Raw genomic sequence first — 23,858 nt, forward strand, 5'->3', positions numbered from 1 at the left:
CAGGCTATGCAAAGAATATCAAAAGTGATTCATGGGCCAAACACATTCACCCTCACAGAAGCAAAAGATAATGTTTTTATTATACGATTCGTTACGGCTTGTGAATTGGATCTGGCTATCGAAAGTTCGCCTTGGGTTCTCAATGACGATTTGGTCCTAATACAACGGTGTTGTAATGATTTAGCACCAAAGGACCATATTTTTGATAGAGTTTGGTTTTGGACCCAATTTCATGGCATTCCTCTTGGCCTATTGACTAGTACTACGGTTAACTGTCTTGCCGGTTCTTTGGGAACTTATGATCCTACTACACCGGAAGACGCTAAAAACTGTAGTGTCTTTGGCCTAGTTAAAATTGAATACCCAATCCTGAAGGCTTTACCCAAAAGAGTTAATCTGAATTCCTCCAAAACTAAACTTTTATGTGTGGAGATTAGGATTGAAAAATTGCCTAGATTCTGTGTTTATTGTGGCCTGATAGGACATTCTTATAAATTTTGCTCCTCTATTTTGGGATTTGGGGACCTTTTGAAATTAGATATCAATAATAGTAAAAAACAGGCTGTTTTAAAGAAAATGGAACCAAAATACCCAGACACATTTAGAGTTCCTTTCTCTTCCAGAGGTCAAAATAGGGAATTGGGGTCTTTCTCCATGACTGATCCCTATTTGAATGGAAGTGAAATACCATCAGATGATGCTTACACAAATCCTGAATTTTTTAATTCTCATTTTAACTGGTCTACTAACTTTGGTGAAGTGTTATCTCATCTTATTCAGGCAAAGAAACTTAAAACGGTTGGTAATTCAGGCACTCAAAATCACACAACATTCCCATCATTACAATTGGAGGAAAATGATTTCCGACACAAATCATCAACAAGAAAGGATAATGAAGCATCATATTCTGTTAGTCCAATAAATGTGAATGTTGGTACTACCCGATCCACAAAGCACTATAAACGATCAAATCGGGAGGGAACTACGATACAACAAGAGGCCGCGGCAATCCAAATGCCGATGGAATTATGAATTTCTTAGCCTGGAATTGTCGTGGTTTGAGGAACACACCGACAAAAACCACTCTTACTCAGTTCCTCAAATCTATTAAGCCTGATTTAGTTTTTCTTTCGGAAACTCGTATTACCTCTTTGGATAATTTTATTTCTTTTAATAATTATGGTCTCCCAAATTCTCACATTGTCCCTGCCCAGGGACGTAGTGGCGGCCTTTTGTTATTTTGGTCTAATAATATAAGTGTTTATATTCACTCTAGTACATCTAATCTTATTCACATTACTATTGGTACCACTTCAAATAAACCGGATTGGGATTTACTCTGTATTTATGGACCTCCCCGCACCCAAGATAGATTACCTTTTTGGAGTGATATTTTACAGTTAACTGGGACGATTAACAACCCGATATGTTGTTTTGGGGACTTTAATGCAATTCTATCCCCGAATGACAAGTGGGGAGGCACAAATCAAATCCCCTTTATGACTCACTTTCAGTCCTTCATGCGAGACTCAGGATTAATAGACCTCGGATTTAATGGTCCTGGTTTCACTTGGACTAACAGTAAAGCTCATCATCATTTAACGAAGGAACGATTGGACAGAGCGATCTGTTCTGTCTCCTGGCTTTCTGAATATCCGGAAGCAGGACTTTTTCATCTTCCTCGTTATAATAGCGACCATGCTCCCATATTACTTAAGTTAATTTCTAAAGGTCCACCTTTGAAAGATCAGACAAAATTCGAGGTATTTTGGACCAAGCATATAAATTACAAGGAGAACTTTAACCATACTTGGGACAACTCTGCCGGCCCCTTTTATGAGAAAATTCAGAATGTGAAAGAGGCTATTTATATCTGGAGTAAAAAGACTTTTGGTGTTGTACATAACCGATTGAAAATCTTACGTAAACGTCTTATGAATATACAGGTAATGGAGTCAACCCCAACTCTCCTTGCGGCGGAAAGTAACATCCAGGAAGAGATAATAGAGTTGGATGAACTTCAACGTTCTAAAGCAGAGCAAAGATCTAAAAATAACTGGACCCATAATGGAGATAGAAATACAAAGGCCTTTCATTCGGCCATGACTCAGAGAAGGCATAAAAATAAAATACAATGTCTTAAAAATCAAAATGGGGATACAATTTCAGATCCGGATTCTATTGCTTGTGAACTAATCGATTTTTTTCATAATTTGTTTACTGCAGGAGAAGTAATAGATCCCCCTCCAGAGTTATTGTCGGCATTCAAGGTACTTTCGGAAGAAGCTCTGGACGACATCTCTAGGCCTCCCACATATGAAGAAATTAAGGCTATTATGATGAATATGGGATCATTAAAAAGTCCGGGGCCAGATGGATTCCCATGCTTTTTCTTTCAGCATAATTGGGACACTTTGGGACAGGAGCTTGTGCAATACATACAAGAGATCTTTCATTCAGGTCGTATTGATCCTTCTATTAATTTAACAAATATAACCTTAATTCCTAAATGTGGTAATCCGAGTTTCGCCTCAGATTTTCGACCAATTTCTCTGTGCAATACGATGTACAAATTCATCACAAAAATAATAGCAAATAGAATCCGACCCCATCTTGAGAGTTGCATAATGTGGACTCAAAATGCATTTGTCCCTGAGAGACAAATATTAGATAATATAGTCATAACTCAATAAATTATCCATTCTATGCATAATTCGAGGGCTAGCTAAATCAAAAGGGGCTTTTTGTCTCAAAATGGACATGGCCAAGGCTTATGACCGAGTTGATTGGTCTTTCCTTTATAAAGTGCTTCAAGCCACAGGTTTTCGAGGAAAATTTTTGGATCTTATAATGTCATGCATCGCCACGGCCTCGTTTAGTGTTAATGTCAATGGCCAACCAAAGGGAAATTTTAAGGCCTCTAGAGGCCTAAGGCAGGGGTGCCCTCTTTCATCCTACCTGTTTATTCTAACCTCCCAAGCCCTCTCTCTCCTCATTTCATTATATGAAGTTGAAAACAAATACACAGGCTACAGAATTAATGAGCATTGCTCTAGTGTTTCCCATCTACTTTTTGCAGATGATCTCATTCTTTTTTGGGCCACATCTCCTCAAAATCTCCAAGCAATTAAGGATATCATGTCACTGTACTCAAACTTCTCGGGTCAGTTAGTAAATTTTGCAAAATCTTCTCTGTATTTCAGTAAAGGTGCATCTTCTCATATGCAGGATCAATTCAACTCTGACTTAAATGCACCAAAGATGACTGATGAGGCCAAGTATCTTGGATCATTATTACTAAAACCAGGAAATAGAATCAAAAGTCACAAATGGCTATTAGAAAAGTATGACAAGAACTTATCGGATTGGAGGCAAAAATTCACAACACAAGCAGGGAAGACAGTCCTAATTAAATCAGTACGGAACTCATATTGCACTTATCCATTCAGCTTTCAAGTCATACCACAGGGTCTAATTAACCAGTTAGACAGGAAACAAGGGAACTTTTGGTGGGGGCATAAACAGGATGAACGAAAAATGCATTTCATACAATGGGAGATTATCACAAGTCAGAAAGAAAATGGTGGTTTAGGCATTAGGTCACTAAAGGAAGTAAATGAATCGTTAATTGGGAAATTGACATGGAGGTTGCTTACCAATTCAAATGCAACATGGACAAAGATAATCAAGGGAAAATATTTTCAAAATGATGATTTTTGGTCTTCAACAAAACCTCATTCCTCATCAAATCTATGGAGGGCAATTCTACATACAAGGGATACCATGGAAAAAAACTGCTTATGGTTAGTAGGAGATGGATCTTCAATCAAAATAGCATTTGATCCATGGATACCAACAATTGAAAATAAAAAACCAGAGATTATTTCACAATTACCAAATAACATCTTCTGGGTTTCAGACCTAATTTTATACGATCCAAAGAGATGGAATCAAGAGCTACTTAATAGATACTTCAACACCACAACAGTAAATGCAATCTCGGAGATTAATTTGGGTGTGGATTTTAACATTGATCGACTAGTGTGGCAACCAACTGTGAATGGTAACTTTAATCCGAAGTCATACTACAAGGTCATTCGTGAGAAACCCCCAATTTCAGAATATGCTCAGAATTTCCCATGGAAAATATTTTGGAAGAAGACATCAATGAACCCTAATATTCAGTTGTTTATTTGGAAAATGATTCACAATGGTCTTCCTACTTTACACAATATAGGGATTAGAATCAACAACTTACCTCAAGTTTGTAAGATTTGTGATAGAGATGAAGTAGAGACCTTAACCCACCTGTTTGGGGAATGTTCCTGTTTTCAATCGCTTATCCAACATACAGGAAATCCGGATCTGCAACAACTTGGAACAAATCCTTTAGAAAATATTGAGAATATTTTGAGTCAAGGGGAAAAATTGAAGGAAACATGGTTAAGATATACTTATCTTCTCTGGGAATGGTGAAAAGCAAGGAACTCATCAATATTTAATAACCAACCAGTCGATATTCGTCGAGTTTGGCTTAATACCACTATTTCCCTCAAAAAGAACCCTGATTTCTTAACTATTCTAAATAATTCTCTTGTTGATAACATGCAGAAAGAAGATTGGATACCTCCATTAATGGGAACTCTGAAGATCAATGTAGACGGAGCTTACAAAGAGGATAAAGCAGCTGCAACTGCCTTGATAAGGGATTATAAAGGAGAAATTATATTTTCAACATCGACTTCCTTCTTGCCAATATCTCCTCTTCACAGCGAGATTTGTGGTTTCGTTCTAGGTTTGGAAGCGGCGGAATTGCTAGGTTTAACAGACTTTATAATGGAAGGAGACTCGAGATTAATAGTGGAATACCTAAATGACAACAATCCAACGGTTCCATGGCAACTCATCTCTCATCTGGCAGACCTCAAAGGATATGCAGCTAGATTTCGAGTTTTGTTTACCCACTGTAGACGAGTGGCAAATCGGGAGGCCCACGCGTTAGCAGCACAAAAGATGACTCACACCTAAGGGATTGCATGAGAGGCACCATATTTTTACTTCCTGTTTTCTTCTCTTATATCGGGGGTGCCCAGAAACAGTTAACATTTGTATTCTTTATTACTATTAATGAAATGTACTCAAAAAAAAAAAAAATCGCCGTCATTTTCTTGTTCGTTTTTTCTTCTCCCTTTCTCTCTGCCTTCTTTTTTCTCTTTCCCTCCCTTTCTTCCTCTCTAAAAAACTTACCACTGCTCGGATGATGAAGCCTAGAAGATGCCCATACTAAAGATCGATGAAGAATTGCTTAAAGCAATAGTCTTCTGCTAAAAATGGCCTTAGTTGCATAAGAGGTCTCACAAATCTTAAATCATGGTTTCTTGAGCGTCTACCCAAATTTGATCTTCTACTCAAAAATGGGCCATACTGGTATGATATTATCAAAATTAGGATAAAATAAGAACACTTTAAGTCACCATGAATTGTCTTCCTCAATTTCCCAAATTACCACACTAATAATTCAGATCTTAGCCAAATCTCATGAACAAGAAATGATCATTGCAGGGGTTTTCTCAAAAAATTTTGAACTATCAGATAAAGCTCTCTCTTTTCAACAAAAAAAAAATAAAGCTCTCTCTTTCTCTCTCTAAGTACACAAACAAATCTAAGAAAAAGAAAACTAAATAAGGAGATCAATGAAAGAACTAAACACAAACCCTAAGAAGTAAAAGACCAAACCTAGAAGAGAATATTCCCGATCAAAGTCCCGAATGAAGATTATGTCGTCTTCCCCGCCTGATTCATAACAGATGAAGAAGGTTATACTTTTCTTGTTTGTGTTTCTTCAATCTGTTGAAGAATACTTGGGGCGTCCCCTTTTGTCTTCATCATCCCAGCAAATCTCAGATCTGAGGTCTGTTGGGTTTTATAGTGAGAAAGAGAGGGAAAGAAAGAGTGAAGAAGTAGAAAGAAGACAAAAGCCAAAAATAAAACAGTGGTAGTGAAATCGAAAATTGGTGGTGGGCTGAAGTTGTGGTGTTAGAGCTCCGGGGAAGATGAAGATTAGGGGGTAAAGGTAAATCAATTAAATTTTTGGGTTAAAAAATGAACGACTCCCTTAAGTCAATCTTGATTGACTAAGTCTTTATGTCCCGGAGATTTTTCTTTATTCCCCAAAGCCGCGGTCAACAAAAAATGAGGCACCTGTACAACCACCCTTTAAAATATCACGAAGTGTACTCCGAATTGAAGAGTATATAAATACGAGAAAATACGTGTCCAGTCCTAAAATAAATATGATATGTGGGTTCTAGTTTTGACTCATAATTCAGTGCGGAATAAGGACGTCATTTAATGCGCATATAAGATAAATATGATTGAGGTCCACGAAGAAGGTTATGAACCCAATTTTTTAATACTAACACTGATCTTTTGTATAAAAGACTATAAAACCTTGAAGATTTTCATTTAACTTAAACATTCTCTCTCTTCCTTTGCTCCCTTGACCTCGTTTGCCTTTCTCGCTATGTTCTTCTCTTGTCGACGATGGATGACAAGTAGACAATGTACTGCATCATCTTCAACTGATTGAAGCTCTAGTCTCTTTCTTCAACACGATGGAATACGAATTTTAAGGTTTTCATCATCGACTTCATCTTCATATCCAATTTCTCTTTTCTCCTTTCAAATCTTGTGAGTGCAACATAAATAGAGCATCTTCATCTCGTTTTCTTCTTCTTTTATAGGAACATTTTTTTCTGCCTAATCACTGATTTTGGACATAGTGATGATGGGTTCGCGTGGACGAATATTCATGAATTGCTGGACTGGTGATAACGAATTTCGGGGGTTGCTGAAGTGGCACCTTCTTCCTTTAGTGCCAAGGTGATGCTTGTGAGTGGCTTCTCACAAATCGTCTTTGTACCTTTGAGTATCATTCCCCCGTGCCACCTATAAGGAGATTTAGGAGGGGGTATAGGGAACTGCAAAGACACTACAATGATTAAGTCAACTCAGTGTTGCAAGTTGAAAGTCAATAATTGAAGTGTAAGAATCAGATTCATTTGAAAATCAAATTTATGTTGTTTATATATGCTTGCATGGTAGTGGTGGATCATCTGCTTAAAATAGGTAATGTGGCAGGATTGTTAATAGAATCTTTTTTATCATAGCTGACTTGAATCCACCCTTATACTAGCTTAAGTTGTGACAGAGCTGAAGGTGTCTAGAAGACTCGTGTAGACCTACAGTCAGAGATGTAGCTAAGAATTTGAGAGCCCCGTGTGAAATTTAAATCTGGGCTCTTAGTACAATAAAAACAATTAAAAGCAAAAATTAAACAAAATATGAAGAGTAAGGGAGTCGAACTTGGGTCACTAGCATGGTATTATCATCCCTTACCAACTAACCTACTCTACATAACTTGTTTCATTAGTTACCTTTGCTTATATATTACAAAATCACACCTTATAAAAATGGACAGTTATATTAAACAAAAGACGAAAATGACCCTTTGGAGGTTGGGGCCAAGGAGGACGCCTTGGCGCCTCCCCAAACACGGGCCTGTCTCTAGTACCAGAGCTCAAGTGGAAGAGTTTTTTTGGATATACCTCTTTGTTCGTTGTGTCAAGGTCTCGTTCACGCGTATTCAGGGATTCGACACGTGCCACCCAAGTCAATCAGTCGACTTCTTAGTTAGTTAAGGTTGACCATTGTTATGCTCAACAACGAGGAAGAAAAGGAAAAAGGAAAGAATCAATTGAACCCCCACCACCAAGCTAGTTTGCTAAGGAACGTTTGGTTGTTCAAGTATGACACTCGGATGCCCAAATCCCGACCCCCTTGTTTTTTGAAGGATATATCCGTTCGGTCTGAAGAAGATTTCATTCTGAAGGAGTGTCCTTTGATCAAGGTGGCAATGCGTTCAATTTGTCAGTTAAGATTATGATGAATTTATCCAGAAGATCATCTAGTCCAGTCCAATTAGGGGTCGTAATGCTTAGCTAGAAGCCGCTTACGATCGTCGAGTCACTTCGGTAATCCGTAGCTAACATAGATCGGATCCTACAATGGGTTACACCAAAGAGTGGTGGCTTGATCGGAGAGAGTTGACTAGTGGGAGATTGCCTATAGATGGATATGATCCAGTCTGATAGTACCAAAGATAGAAAGAATCGAGCTCAAAATAGAAACCCGAAAAAGTGGAAAACCCACTTTTGGGCCGACCAGATCAAGCCCAATAATGGGTTGATCTGAACCGGCCACAAAAGGGGAGTGGGCCGGCCAGGCTAAGCCCATTAATGGGCTTAAGTGGCCGGCCACACCATTAGGGGACACCCTAATGGAAATCCCAGGTTTTTCCATTCATATGGGACTCTGGTGTTTATCTTTTCTCGGACTCTTATTGAAACCTAATTTGAGTGAGACTCCTATTAGGGTTTTTCTATTTAAGGGTCATTAGAGTTCAGAAAAAAGGTTGGATTTTTCTAGAAAACAACTTCTCTCTCACAATATACAGCTAAGTGGAGAGAGAGGGTTTTAGAAAAAAGTCTCTCAATCTATCTAATTAGTCAAAAGAAGAATGATTCTTCTTCTCAACCTTCAATGGAGTTCTAGCATACAAAAAAGAAGGGAGATCAAGTTATTTACTCGGGTGTCTCAAGTAGAGGAGCGACAATTGGAGCTCTCATCTTCTTCGGGATAAAGTCTTTGGAATCTTATTCGGGAAAGCGAATCCAGGTATTCTTCTTTCAGTTTCTAGTTCATTATTAGTTCATGCATATGATCCTGATTAATTAGTGTTAAACATATGATGTTTGAGATTCCGCTTGTAACATTAGTTAGATGATAAATAGTCTTAGAGACGTACAAAACCCTACATTTTTTGGGTTGATGGAACTAAGCCTTTAGATTTTTCCACTCAAAACTACTTTTGCGAAGTCTCAATGCGTTTACATAAGCTTTTTGGGATAACAAAGTATTGCAATTGGTATCGAAGAACGAATGCAGCTGAAACAACAATCGCGCGACCAGCTTGTGGCAGAAAATTATTCTGCCACCAAGAGAGCTTATAATGGATTTGCTCAACTAGAGATTTGAAAATCTTTGAATTTTGTTGGCTTCAATGAAGAGTTGAGTCCTAACGTATTTATCCAGAAGTGAAGCCTAATTGACTTTGCGATTTCTAATAATCATTATTTTGAATTTCAAAGGGGAGTTTTTTGAGAAGAAAATATTAGATTTAGTGTAATTTATCATCTAACCGGACGCACTGGAGAAGATGTTTAGAATCTGTTTAAGGTTATGAATATTATCGAGAGAATTTCTTCTGAAGATGATGCAATCATCATAAAAAAGACATGCTTGATAACAAGGTGAGAGTTGGTTGCTGGAAAACCAACAAAAGGGGTCTCAAAATGATCCTGTTCCAGCAGTATGCTCAACCCTTCCATTGTCAGGTGAATAGAAAGGGAGATAGAGGATCTCCTTGTCTAATCACTCTGCTTGGGTGAAAGGTGTGGACCAGGTCTACCATTGATTAAGCCTGCCATGGAGGAGGTCGATATACATGTCTGAATCATTTTAATCCATCTACTAGAGAATCCAAGTCTCTGCATGATATCCCCTTATGAATGACCATTCAATGATGATATTATCCCTGATTTGTTTATAAGAATGCATTAATTCCTCCCCAATGATGATATTATCCGTGATTTGTCGCCCATGAATATATCGGCATGACAAGGAGAGATAATATTTATGAGAATAGATTTAAGTCTATCAATAAGAATTTTGTAATCACTTCTTAACTAATGAATGACCCTAAACAAATCTCGGTTTTGGAGATCTGTTGGGATGCTCATATAGGGGTGGGAATTGGTCTGGGCATACAGTCCGCGGACAGACTTGCTCCCAGTCCGGACGGATCGGACAAAACTCTACCTTAGGAAAATCGGACGGCTCTAATGTAACCCTAGAAAATCTAATAGTCCATATTCTTCTAGTCTAAGTTCGGACGGGCAGACCTTATCCAAAGCGGACGGTCACGGGCAGACCTCCGGGTATACCCTTTTGTCCGTGACCGTCCGATGGGATTTATCAACCGGACGGGTAACGTCCGGCTAGGTCATCGGGTACCCGCGGTCACTACCGGTCGCGGGTACTTGCAGGCGGACCCGCTTATGCGGCCAAAATTCCCAACCCAGCTCTTATGGTTTCGATTGGGCTTGGAGACGGTCGCGGACTCGAGTTCGGTCTTGGGGGGCGGGGAAGCTGACTCTATGGCCGTTTTATTGTAACGTCTGGTCTGGGCAGTTCGTGGGGGAGATCACAACGACCCGGAATAGGCAGTGAGAAGCCAAAATCATGGTGAAAGCAGTAGTCGGAGAGGAAACCCAACTCAAATTAGTTGAGGATCGTCTTTCTCAATCCCACCTTACAGCTCAGGCACTCTCGATCTTTCTCTTTCTATATTGCAATCTCTCTTTCTCTTTCTCTTAAGATAATTAGATTTCTGATTTTGGGGTTTTATTGATTTCGTTATAGGTGGGTCTTGTAATTGGAAAGCTTTGCCCTAGTTTAGATAAAGGATTTGTGTTCGATTTGATTCCGACACCGCCTAATGATGGTGGAGATCACGCTTGTTATCTCCCAGAGAACAATAGCAAAGATGATAAGAAAAAAGGGTCAAAAGGGAAAGCTCAAAGTCAGTCAGAATCACCTACTCTTGTGATTGATAGTGAGTGGGTTGCTGAACATGCTCGTCAGGTATTAGTTTTGCCCAAAATCAGTTCTTTTTTTTCTTTGCAAGTGTTTTTGTATCTTCAATTATGAATGATTATGTTGGAATTAGTTGACTGACGAATTGCGTGAAACAATTTTCATATTTGCGACTGGATGACTTTTCCTTTGGCTTATTGAAATTCAAAACACCCATAGATTGTGTGCAGGATATGAATAATTTGAGCTAAGTTGTTTATGGGTTTGTTGGGGTGTTAGGTTTCGCGGATGCTGTTAGGTGGCATGGATGTAGTTGGGATTTATGTTTGGGCTCCGGAAAGTTCATTCAAGAATTCTAGCGTAAAACTCTGGCAGGTATTTGTTTAACCCCATTTAGCGGAAATAAATGTAAATTGGTGTTTATTAGTTATACTGCAATCTTCAAAGTCTGGAAACAGATTTCTACAATTGATAAATGCATATGTACCCATGGTAATTTAAGAAATGCTCTATTTTTTGAATATGAAATCTTCAATTTTCCGTGGGGATATACCAATTGTCACGGACCATTAGGTCAACCCGGCATAATATGCTCAAATCACGCGGGCCAGGTGCGGAAATAGAAATCCTAACATCCATACGGAGCTATGCACTCCCTCCTAGTACATAGCCAACCTTCCTGACCATTTCGGAGCACTTGTGACCTTCTAGGCATCTTGGCCTTGCCAACAGTGCGGCATGACCCCTTTGTATAGTTTTCTTCCCTTTATTATTAATTCAAATGATTCAAAAAAAATTAGTGTGGCATGACACCTTAGTGTCCCAACATGCGAGATGGATGCTCCTATGCCCAATGTCTGGATGATAAGCAGACATGTGTATATGCCGGAAGCTCTAGACTTGATGCCAAGATCCATAAAAGTGGCTTGGTGTGCTTGATTCTATTACTAATTCTTGAGAGAATATTCATACGAAGCTACAATAACCACCGAGTTTCAATCAGGTTTCTAAACGATCTACTTAATGTGCATCTTCTCTAACTAATATTTGTTCAACTTTGATTTTCGATAAGCCCATTATGTGTAGTTCGTAACCTTGTAGCTTCGCAGCTTCAATTTCCTAAGTTGGAACACCATTTTTATAACTTTATTATATTTTGGTCTACATGGGATGATTTTTGATCAAGTGAATCAAGTTTGCAGACTGTAAAGGAAGTTGCACAAGCAGCATCTACTTATGGGAGTGATTTGGATGAACTTCTGCTCATTCATATCTCTTATAGTCCGAGAAGGTATTTTTCTAATTTCTATGATAAATATCTTATCTTCTTCACTTTAACCTTGCCATCAGTAGATTATATGCATTTTAATATCAAAATTTTCCTTCTAAAGTCGAGACTTCACAATAGTATTGAAAGCTTAACTGCATATGCATCAAATTTGTTTCTCCGCTTCTGTCTTCTTGTTGGTGGAACAATCGTTTGGATACTGACTTAGTTAACACAGAACATAATTACACAAACACTTATGCTTAACATCAGTCTTTGAACCTTTCGTTACTGTTCATAATGTTGCAAGGACTATTAGTCCATTACATAAAACCACTTTATTTTGTACCAAAATTTCCATGTGACAAACAGGGCTAATGATAATGATCGTTCATCACTTCTTTGGTTTTGTTAGCTTTTTGTTCCGTTCTCATTTTTCAAAGTGATAGCAGGCTCTTCTATATGACTTGCTATTATGTACCCATGTATCAACTATCAAATATTTTCTCCCAGTAACAACCATGTCTTTCTTTTCTTTCATATCAGAAACACTGATTTTTTACTTTGCTGGGTAGGTGGATATGTCGAAATTGCTCTTTGGGTTCAACTATGACATCAACTAGTTTCCGGCCTTCTGATTTCAAGATGGGGAGAGTATTGGCCTCACTTCAAGCTTTTAGATGCATATACAACTTCGACATAAGGTAATAACCATATCCCACACTCACTTCTTCCCGGTTTCATGGGTTGATTTTTCTGCACTGGTACTTTATGCGTTGATGTTTTACTATTTCAGGATGTTATGAATTAACCCCCCTGTTATTATTTACTTGTAAAAGGTAGTCCTCTGCACAAGCTCTGACTAGCTCATGAATTTTTCATGTGATGTGCCTGTGTACATGCACATTTGTTGCTCCACTGTAATGTCTAGGAGTGGCCTCATTCAGTGTCGAGAAGTTCAGGAGCATCACCATCTCATATTCATCAGCTCCAATTAGCACATCTTTTGAATATCCATAGAATACATGAGTACATTATTTGTATTGTTAGTTCACTTGTAATCCACCCTACAAAAGGACAAATAAAAATTCAGAAATTGCATATATTTCACACAAACAAGCATAAATATTTGCAATAGTGACATCCCTTCCCTAGCATAGCTCATTATGTTTTTGGATTTCACAATTACTTCACAAGTTGAGAAAAGGAGGCCATGCTCATGATTTAGTGTGCCTTCTTCCCGGACAACAAGCATATAACATGCTAATGTTACAATTAGTACAAAAAGCTTTTTCCAAGCTTTTCTGTCACGATATTATACTGTTTGCTGGGGATTTAATTTCACCGTCCTTTTGTGTAGCTTGGCATATGTTTAATGGTGTAGTTATTAGCAATATGAAATCACTATGAGTATGGAAATTGTTGAACTTTACATTTTAATAGTTAACGTCGGATTATTCTTGATGTTGCATCTTGTAATAGTACTTATCTTCTTCCAGATTACCCATTTATCGTGATAATGGATCCAAAGTGAATACGTTGATTAACGTTTTGCAAGATGGAATTTCGCGTCACGCCAAAGAGCTGAAGAGTGCGAAGGCCATAATTGATGGGAATTTGGTAAACTCTTTATTTTGTGGGTTGAAATCTCTCTTGTTGATATAGAAGATATTAAGGGGGCAGTCTTTGCTTGGTCCAGGGCCATCAAGGAGTTTAAGGATGTGTCGTACTTAGATATGGTAGTCAATTGGGATGCTTGGTCCAGGGCCATCAATATATTCATTCTAATTTTCATAAAAATATCTCTCTTGTTGAAAACACATGAAGAGAGTATGTAGTACTATGTACAACATAGGAGAGGATCTAAATAGTTGTTTTTGCGATGACTTCCTTCTTTTCTTCTTTAGTGTATGATACCTCGGGTCTAGTCCTTTTGTCTTAAAGCAATACTAAGCTATGAAATATGTTTAGGTGGTTGAAGATCACCCATGTGCTTCTGATGGTGCTATACACGAAGTCCAATTGCTTTTACCATTCATGAAAGATGCTCCTTTTGAAGGTGCTCTCACGCTCTGTGACAAATATATTATTCTGTCTCATATTTGGTCTATTTGAGATCATTAATTTACTTGCCATATGCCAACACTTGGGTAATTGTGTAAAGCATGCAGCCAAAAGGAGGTTCTTGGACTCGTTGTATTTCGAGGATCGACTTGTTCTTATTCATACCTAAGTCCCAAAGTACCCGTTTCACAAGCTGTAGCTGATTTGAAGGTATTTGCTCACTTGTTGGTTTCTAGTCTTTATTTGATTCAATGGAAGGATACCTTTATTATGAAGATTTTTATGATTACTGATTGTGTCAGTTGCATCTGAAAGCTTTATACCATGAGACAGATAAATCTTGTAGCATGTGAAATTTTGATCTTTTCATATCGTAGCAGTTAGTGACTCTGTAGACCGTGGGCCCTAGATATATGTTGGGGAACAACTAGTTTATTTCTTCGCCCTGTTAACCAAGAAAATGCACTTTCTAATTGGATCATGTAAATTGTATTTCATATGATTTGGTGGTTCTTTAAACATCATAGTGAAGGGTGTAAAGCACATGACAAGGCCCACTCATTAGTGAAGCTAGCACATAAGCTCTAGAATTGATGAAGTGCATAAAAAACATACAGATTTTAAAAGAACCTTCGAAAACAAATAGAAGGAATGATTTTTTATTGTTTCTTCAACTTCAGGTTGATTGTAGGTCAAGTTATGGTGATTTACTTGTTTCTAGTACCCAGTTTCTAAAGCATGTTTAAATGAAATGACAACCTGAGAGAGTGGGAAAATCTAGGACCTTCAGTCGTGTGTTTGCTTCTATATGCTGTAAGATGGTCTGCTTTTCTCTTTCAGAGGGATGTCATAAAGAGTTTAAAAAGTAGATTGGAGATCATCTCCGATGAGGCAGAGGAAGGCATGGATTCTGCGGTCAATGGTGTCACGGATGATGAGATATTGAGTGGAAAATCAGTCTCCCAACTTGAATTGCATTTATTGAGGTATTTTTTGCTGTTTTCGTCTGCCTCTTTTTGGCACGATTTGCTTTATGTAATGGCTTGCAATGTCCATTATTCCAACCACCACAGTATCACCTGTTCTATGCTTGGGTAAGTAGTTGCACTGGGGACTTAGTTGGTATCGCCTTGGCTAGAGCGACCTAGTAGATTTTACGTTCTGGGCTTGATTTTTTTTTTTCAAAAAACATTATTGGACTCAAGAAATGACCCAACCTTGGGGTGGACCTAAATTTATCATTCTAAACTGCGAAAATTCATTTGTTTCACTTTTATTTTAACAGGAAACAATGTAGCCTACCATTTCCTCGACGAGTTTTTGTTCCCTGGCTAGCTGATACGTTTATTTGTGATTATCTACAACCATCAGAGACATTACAGGTTTGTAACAGATGATGTGAACGACAAAAATTCCTGGATACTTGGTTGCAATTAAATGGTAGACTAGTAGTTTTACTGAGATTAATGGTTGGATATGTTAATTTAGGTTCTGAGAGATCACTGTAAGGAGTTGATGTCCATGGAAGCTCCAACAGATTCATCAACAATCATGGAAACAGAAACTGAGCCAACAACCTATTTGACGATAAAATCTTTCAGGGATGCAGCAATCTCTAGCTATTCAACATCTCGATCAGTTACTCACTGGACAAAACACGGCGAAAAAGATTCAGTTGGTAAAGATATCGGCAGAGAACCAACAAAGTCGATTACATTCAGTATACTAATTCCTATTATTGTTCTTATTCTGGCAGTCTTGGTTGGGTTGGGGTTCTTCGTCAGTAGTCCCAAAGCATAGCGCTTAATCTAAGCTTTTCGCCCTACTTAATTTCTTTTTTGACCCGCAGAGAGATCTTAAGAGAACTGTAGTTGTATTGAGTTTTGTTTTTCTTTTCTTCTTTTCATAAAAGCATTCGAGTCAGATTGATGTCCAACTTTTGAATCAGAGAACGAGGTGAATGGCCATCCCTTTTGAATTGTAACAAATGATATCACATTTCCTTCATAAATGAACCTGCTTCTTATGAAATACAATTTATGCTTCCGTTGTGATTCCCGCTTCAGAAATGAAGCTTCGTATCTCATCTCACTAGGTGCAAAACCTTGATGGACAATATACTTCATTATGAGCAAAACCTCAATGGGCAATACTTTGGATAGAATGATAGTGTATGCGAGCATAAGATATGGCAAGAAAACCTGTCGGACCAAACACTACCTTCTTGCATAGCCCAAGTGTTTTGACAACGTGAATTCTTTGTGAGAAGGTAGACTCGAGCACAACACATGGTAGGAAGAAACTAAGTTTGCTTCAAAGAAACTAAGTTTGATGAAGCAGAAAGATATGCAGCTTCAATTGTTACTGAGTGGTCGATGAATTAAATTTTGTTCTGGTGGTAATTGAACGAATCGTGCGAGCTTTAAACACTAAAGACTTGAAGCACAGGACAACTACAGCCTTAATTTTTGAAGTATAATCTCATCTAGTTTTTTTTATTAGTAACGATTTCACTTTTGTTACAACAAACCTTACCTGTAACAAACAATATTACATTTTTGGAACAGCTTATCATGAAGTACAATTCATGATTCACTCATGAATGATCTAATTAGATTTGAATGGAAATGGAATGCTGTAAGCCTTCTAATGTTAGAATGTGATCACCCAATGGTAAAACTCTAATTCCATGTTCATTTACAATACTAAGATGTTTGCATGGGTCGACCTGCATAACAGTTTCGGTAGCCTCGTTGAATCTCGTATGCAGGCGATCAAATCCAATCAACTGTTCCATCGGCGCACCACTGAAGCTTCTTGGCGGTCTTGAGAACAACATGACGACATGGCTGCCGTCCATGTGTCCATTATTTGTCACTAAGATCTGCACATTAAATTTCATGTTGTTGCAGAATGGTAATTCATCGACGTGAATATAATCAAGTCCATCACTTCGTCGGTAAAGTAAGTTCTTCATTTCAGCCTTGATGTAGTATCTCGATAAAGTTATTTTCTTCGGTGCATCTACGAATTTGTAGGTATAACTTGTGTAACTTAAGCCATATCCGAATCCATAAACCTTATCTCCTGAGTAAAATCGGTAAGTTCTTCCTGGGTAATCACGAGAAGGATCGGCGCGCATAGCCATATCGTTCATGGGAACCTTAGTGAAGGACTCAGGGTACCAAGTAATAGGAAGCCTCCCACCTGTAAAAGACCATCATTAGAAGAACAAGTTTGCAGGCAAGAAGCTTGAAGGGCTTAGGGTATCCAACCGAAAGATTGCTAACCTGGATTGCAATCTCCGAAGATAACTTCTGCAAGTACATCTCCGCCAGCCTCGCCGGGGTATCCAACCCAAAGAATGCTCCCAATTCTTGGGTCGTCTTTGGCGAATGAAATATCTAGGGGCCCTCCGCCTGTTAGGATCAAAACTAGTGGTTTTTTGCTTACATTGGCAATGCGGGATACAAGATCCATCTGTTTACCAGGCAAAAGAAGGCTATCTCGATCACGATCTTCTGTTTCTTGTGTTAAGTCCAAGCCAACAATCACGACGACTATGTCTGTTTCTTTTGCTATGTCAATGGCTTTCTCGAAATCGTTACTTTCACTACAAGATACGTTGAGGCAGCCAGAAACATAAGTTGTGTCTTCTATATATGCTTTAAGTCCGTCAACATAACTCTTTGGATTGCAAGGAACACCTGTAGGAACATAAAGCAACTTCAAATTTTGGTAACACAGGAAGTGAACATTAATGACCACTTGCTAAAAGAAAGAAATTCTGGGAAGTTGATTGAATATATCAATTAAACAATAAGGAATGAGGAGCCCTCCATGAGTCAAACTCATGCCAATCCTTTAAAGAAATAGGTTTCCTTGAAAGAAAACAAAAATTACACGATGCCGATATCATGTGTCGCGCACAAAAATAAAATTGGCACAAGAATAGAATCTCGCACGGTCTTTGCCCCTCCAATGGAAGAAAGTCCTTTTGCACGATAGCATCACCGAATCCATGTTCATGAGGTGTATTATCAGGTGAAGATGTCACAATTCATATACCAAGCAACACTATTAGTGATACCTAAAAATTAGTCAAAATCCCAATCCAATTAATTGGTTTTGTGATGCAAAGCAATAACGAAGGAAGTAATGCCACACGATTCGAATCTTGAGGTAATTTTGCGCTACCAATAATCTATGGGTCAAAGAGAGAATAACACTTTCAAGATCCAACAATCATGGATGAATAGAACACACAACTTTGATAGGTCTCACCCAAACTAAGATTCTACAACCGAAAAATGATTTAGTGACAAAGAATAAATCAAACATTTGTGAACCCACGTCAAGAGTGAGAGGCCAAATCGAACTCTCCGTAAAACAGGGTGGAAGCACATATCAACAATATCAAATAAATACTAGATAGAAGTTAATGAGCAAAAACCTGTATAACCACCACCGAGATTGTTTGTATCATTTGCAGATGGTCCTATAACAGCCAACGAAGAAACACTAATCTTATGTAGAGGCAACAAGTTATTATCGTTCTTGAGTAATACAATTCCTTGTCTTGCTGCCTCAAGTGCAAGTTTCTTGTGTTCTTGAGTACAAACATTTTGAGCTCCCAACTTTCCAAACTTTCCCTTCGCAGGATCCCCATTAAAAAGTCCAAGGCGTAATTGAACCGAAAACAGATTGAGAAGAGCTCTATCTATATCTTCTTCTCTAACCTTTCCTTGTTCAATTGCTGAGCGAGTATGACGAAGCAAATACGTCCCACAATTGATATCAATTCCTGCATTTTCATATAAAATAACTCAACCATAACTTAAACTAGTGAATTGTTGTGAAAAGATTGTTAGATTGAAACTACATTGGTGGAACAAATAATTTTTCTAAAACCTGCTTTAAGAACTGCTGCAACTGCATCTTCTGGACTTGATACATAGTGTTGATATTCATAGATAGTTGCTACAGCATCGCAGTCTGAAGTTATATATCTGCATTTTCATGTTGTCTCTGTTAAAGTTTACATCTCTTTCTAAAGTGGCTAACTTTCAAAATTCAGTATGCAGGTTTTCACATAAATGCAAGACAAAAAAGAGTAGGTGGCGATCACTCGAATCTGAGTCAATAAGAGAAGCAATCGACACGAAAGAGAAACGGGTATAATGGACCAAGGCTCGCAGTAATGCTAGATTCAGAGACCATACTTTGGACAACATTAACAGACAGACATATTGGGGCAGAATAATGAACTATGATCTTTTACATATAGTAGCGAACTCATGTGGGTTTGAAGGCGTGGTCTAATGATAATTTCCATTGAGCATAATTTTTGTTTAACCGCTAACGTGGACAATGTACTTGACCTTTGACTAGATGGAGGTGCATGCTACCCACAATATTATTAGCTCAAGTTTCTGCACATCAAAGCTTGTCCGGTTTTTATTCAAGACACATGTAGAACAAGAATGATACAACATGCTGAAGTTAGAGGGAATTGGGAGTGAAATCCGACGTGGGGTCCCCCATGTAAGATTCACTCATTTTTGGCACGTTATTTGAAGACGGAATATGCTTCTTGTGTTTAGGTCCTTTGAAATCTCTATGATCTATATCAGTTAGGAATCACGGTAGCGTATTCCCTCTTCAACATGTGAAGCATATTCCGTCTTCAAATAACGTGCCAAAACTGAGTGAATCTGACGTGGGGGACCCCACGCCAGATTTTACTCCCAATTCTCTCGAACTATAGCATGCTGTATCATTGTTGTTTAAGTTTTATCAGTTAGGAATGACGGTAGCGTCCACTTGAGCTAAATAGGTATGCACAAGATAACACACATTAGTAACAAATGATGAATTCATGAATAACTTCACACTCACCCGTTGAATCCCCATTCAGATCTAGCTTGACTAACTAGATCCTTACTTGCACAAGATGGGACTCCATTAACCTTATTGTAAGAACACATCAAACAGCTTGCTTTACCTTCTTTAATGCAACTCTTAAATGGTGGTTGATAAGTATCCTCTAAATCTTGCTTAGAAATCTGAAAAAAATAAAGAGACAGTAGTAAAATAACCATCTTTAAGAATTTCGAAATCGATTTAAGTATTCTTTGAGGTAGTGTACTTTTTAAGTCAAAAATCTGACTCGAGGTTTGATTGATTGACTCAGAGTCAGAATTGATAATACATGTTTTTGTTTTGACTAGTGATGTTTGACTTGTCTGGATGACAGACCGGTTTGGATTGATTTTGGGCATAGGAGATTATTCAGATCCTGACAAGTCAGATTCCAGAAAAAGAACCCACCTAAACTTTACTAAGAGTCTGAAAAAGAAAAGATATAAAAATAGAAGAATTTTGTATAAAATATTTACCACAGCATTGAAACTGTATCTACTGTAGTTCCCCCACTTCTCTAAATCATAAGCAGTGAAATGCTTACAACAAGCAGAAACCATCAATTCATCATCATCACTACTACCACCATTGTTATTTTCTCTCTCCAAGAACCCTGTGGTTTTACTCAAATTTTCTCCCTGAAAACCCTTAACATACTCTATCCCATAAGCAGAAACCACCATTGGATCTTCTCCTGGTGTTTCTTGACCTCTTCCCCATCTTGGGTCTCTAAAAATATTAATGTTTGGTGCCCAAAAAGTTAATCCAGCTTGACCCAAATTATACATAGCCCTAGCTTCAATTGCAATGACAGACCCAATTTTAAACCATAGACTTCTATTGAATGAAGCAGCTGTAACAAGAACTTGAGGGAACCCAGTGGCAGAAGGGATTGAACCATTGAAGGAAACACCAGGACCATTAATGGCTATTCCATGGAGTGATTCTGACCACCATTCATATGATGGAATACCTAATCTTGAGATGGCTGATGCATTATTGGAAAGCTGATTGATTTTCTCATCAAGGGTAAGGAGAGAAATTAGAGATTTAGCTCTGATTGATATGGGTAGTGAATTATTACAAAAAATGTAAGAATTATAATTGGGATCTTTACATGGGTATCTGGGATTTGGCTGAGCTTTGATTTTGATTGGTTGTGAGATGATGAAGAAAAGAACTGTGAAGAATTTAAGGATGAAGAGAAAGAATCTGAATTGGATTTTCATCATACAGTTTTGTTTGTGTTTTGATTCTGCTTTTTTAGTGAGAGAAAGAAGGGATTAGATTGTTGTTGAATTCACCTGTCACTAATAGGGTTATTTCCCTAATGGCCCCCTACTTTGTGACCAGCTTCCCGCATGGCCCCCTACTTTACAAGAAATACCCATATGGCCCCCTTCCGTTATAACACCGTTACTCTCTCTCTTCCATTTCTTTTCTCTCTCCTCCAACATGTTTTCTCTCTCTGCCACCTCGTTAAAACCTGCCAACTCATCATCTTCTCCGGGAAGGTCGCCGGCCGACCAATTTCCGGCCGGCGACCTTTAAACCTAAAAAAAAAAAAAAAAATTTTTTTTTTTTTTTCATCTCTCCTCTCTCTCTCTCTCTCTAAAAAAAAAAAAAAAAAATTTTTTTTTTTTCCACCTCCCTCTCTCTCTAAACTCCGGCGAAGGGGGTTACCCTTCGCCGGAGGACCTTTAAGGTCTGCCGGAACAGACCATGAAGGTCTGTTCCGGCAGACCTTAAAGGTCTGCCCGAGCAGACCTTGATCTGCTCGAGCAGATCTGGAAGGTCTGCTCGAGCAGACCTTCATGGTCTGTTCGAACAGACCATGAAGGTCTGTTCGAGCAGACCTTTAAGATCTGCTCGAGCAGACCCCAGATCTGCTCGAGCAGATCTTAAAGGTCTGCTCGAACAGACCTTCATGGTCTGTTCGAACAGACCATGAAGGTCTGCTCGAGCAGACCTTCCAGATCTGCTCGAGCAGACCTTCCAGATCTGCTCGAGCAGATCAAGGTCTGCTCGGGCAGACCTTTAAGGTCTGCCGGAACAGACCTTCATGGTCTGTTCCGGCAGACCTTAAAGGTCCTCCGGCGAAGGGTAACCCCCTTCGCCGGAGTTTAGAGAGAGAGAGAGGTGAAAAAAAAAAAAAATTTTTTTTTTTTTAGAGAGAGAGAGAGAGAGGAGAGATGAAAAAAAAAAAAAAATTTTTTTTTTTTTTTAGGTTTAAAGGTCGCCGGCCGGAAATTGGTCGGCCGGCGACCTTCCCGGAGAAGATGATGAGTTGGCAGGTTTTAACGAGGTGGCAGAGAGAGAAAACATGTTGGAGGAGAGAGAAAAGAAATGGAAGAGAGAGAGTAACGGTGTTATAACGGAAGGGGGCCATATGGGTATTTCTTGTAAAGTAGGGGGCCATGCGGGAAGCTGGTCACAAAGTAGGGGGCCATTAGGGAAATAACCCTCACTAATATAGTAGTACCTATATATATCATAAAACAAAGGGAAAATGGTGACGGAGACAAAATTACTTTTTTTAAATAAAAGATATTGTTCTGAAGAACTTTCCAAAATAAAAAAAAGGGTTAATTCCGTTTTGGCCCCCGATTTGTGACCAACTGGCCGTTTTGGCCCCCATAAGTGTCCGGCAGTTCGTTTTGGCCCCAAAAAATTCCTAAATGGCCCCAAATTTTTTCAACCTCCCAATTTTACCCCCATGGCATTTCTGTAATTATCTTTTTTTCTTTTTCTTTGTCCACCTCATCTAACAATCACCACATCACCTGTCCACCTCACCCTTCTTCTCCGGCGAAAGGTTGCCGGCCGGAATAAAAAATTCCGGCCGGCCACCTTTACCCAAAAAAAAAAAAAAAAAAAAGTTTTTTTTTCTTCATCTTCTTCATTTCTCTATCTTCTTCATCTCCTTCTTTCTCTCTCTTCTTCTTCTCCTTCTTTCTCTCTCTTCTTCTTCTTTATCTCTCTTCTTCTTCTTTCTCTCTTCTTCCTCTTTCTCTCTAACCCCTCTCTCTTCTCTCTCTATAACTCCGGCGAAGGGGCGGAGCCCCTTCGCCGGAGAACCAGACCTTGAAGGTCTGGTTGTAGAAACCAGACCTTCAAGGTCTGGTTGGAAACCAGATCGGGATCTGGTTTTAGAAACCAGATCCCGATCTGGTTTCCAACCAGACCGGGACTGGTTGTAGAAACCAGATCTCGGTCTGGTTGGAAACCAGACCGAGTCTGGTTCTACAACCAGACCTTGAAGGTCTGGTTTCTACAACCAGACCTTCAAGGTCTGGTTTCTACAACCAGACCTTCAAGGTCTGGTTCTCCGGCGAAGGGGCTCCGCCCCTTCGCCGGAGTTATAGAGAGAGAAGAGAGAGGGGTTAGAGAGAAAGAGGAAGAAGAGAGGAAGAAGAGAGAAAGAAGAAGAAGAGAGAAAGAAGAAGAAGAGAGAAAGAAGAAGAAGAGAGAGAAAGAAGGAGATGAAGAAGAGAGAGAAAGAAGGAGATGAAGAAGAGAGAGAAAGAAGGAGATGAAGAAGAGAGAGAAATGAAGAAGATGAAGAAAAAAAAAATTTCTTTTTTTTTTTTTTTGGGTAAAGGTGGCCGGCCGGAATTTTTTATTCCGGCCGGCAACCTTTCGCCGGAGAAGAAGGGTGAGGTGGACAGGTGATGTGGTGATTGTTAGATGAGGTGGACAAAGAAAAAGAAAAAAAAGATAATTACAGAAATGCCATGGGGGTAAAATTGGGAGGTTGAAAAAATTTGGGGCCATTTAGGAATTTTTTGGGGCCAAAACGAACTGCCGGACACTTATGGGGGCCAAAACGGCCAGTTGGTCACAAATCGGGGGCCAAAACGGAATTAACCCTAAAAAAAATAGTCATTCT

The 23,858-nt window shown here is 38.8% G+C and overlaps 3 protein-coding genes across 3 annotated transcripts; 2 read left to right on the forward strand and 1 right to left on the reverse strand.

Moving 5' to 3' along the window:
- Positions 1-1,028: 1,028 nt before the first annotated feature.
- Positions 1,029-5,028, forward strand: LOC147567131 (uncharacterized). Its single transcript, XM_086657018.1, has 4 exons — positions 1,029-1,763; positions 1,947-2,270; positions 3,229-4,263; positions 4,612-5,028. The coding sequence occupies exons 1-4, from the start codon at positions 1,029-1,031 to the stop codon at positions 5,026-5,028; spliced, it is 2,511 nt and encodes an 836-aa protein (XP_086513144.1).
- Positions 5,029-10,219: 5,191 nt separating this feature from the next.
- Positions 10,220-16,078, forward strand: LOC147567132 (oxidoreductase, zinc-binding dehydrogenase family protein). Its single transcript, XM_086653754.1, has 11 exons — positions 10,220-10,443; positions 10,543-10,764; positions 10,996-11,091; positions 11,919-12,007; positions 12,559-12,687; positions 13,483-13,603; positions 13,955-14,042; positions 14,148-14,257; positions 14,888-15,033; positions 15,333-15,429; positions 15,536-16,078. Exons 1-11 carry the CDS (start codon positions 10,363-10,365, stop codon positions 15,845-15,847), a joined length of 1,491 nt encoding a protein of 496 aa, XP_086509880.1. The 5' UTR covers positions 10,220-10,362; the 3' UTR covers positions 15,848-16,078.
- A 434-nt stretch (positions 16,079-16,512) lies between these two features.
- Positions 16,513-22,486, reverse strand: LOC147567133 (Glycosyl hydrolase family protein). Its single transcript, XM_086653753.1, has 7 exons — positions 22,438-22,486; positions 20,446-21,279; positions 19,946-20,112; positions 18,959-19,056; positions 18,501-18,851; positions 17,338-17,754; positions 16,513-17,254 (listed from the first exon to the last, which is right to left on the reverse strand). The coding sequence occupies exons 2-7, from the start codon at positions 21,199-21,201 to the stop codon at positions 16,659-16,661; spliced, it is 2,385 nt and encodes a 794-aa protein (XP_086509879.1). The 5' UTR covers positions 21,202-21,279; positions 22,438-22,486; the 3' UTR covers positions 16,513-16,658.
- Positions 22,487-23,858: the final 1,372 nt, after the last annotated feature.

This window comes from Eschscholzia californica, unplaced genomic scaffold (genome assembly GCF_041429995.1).
Source record: "Eschscholzia californica isolate CP2 unplaced genomic scaffold, dmEscCali1.0.p SCAF_1, whole genome shotgun sequence".
Classification (NCBI taxonomy): Eukaryota; Viridiplantae; Streptophyta; class Magnoliopsida; order Ranunculales; family Papaveraceae; genus Eschscholzia; species Eschscholzia californica.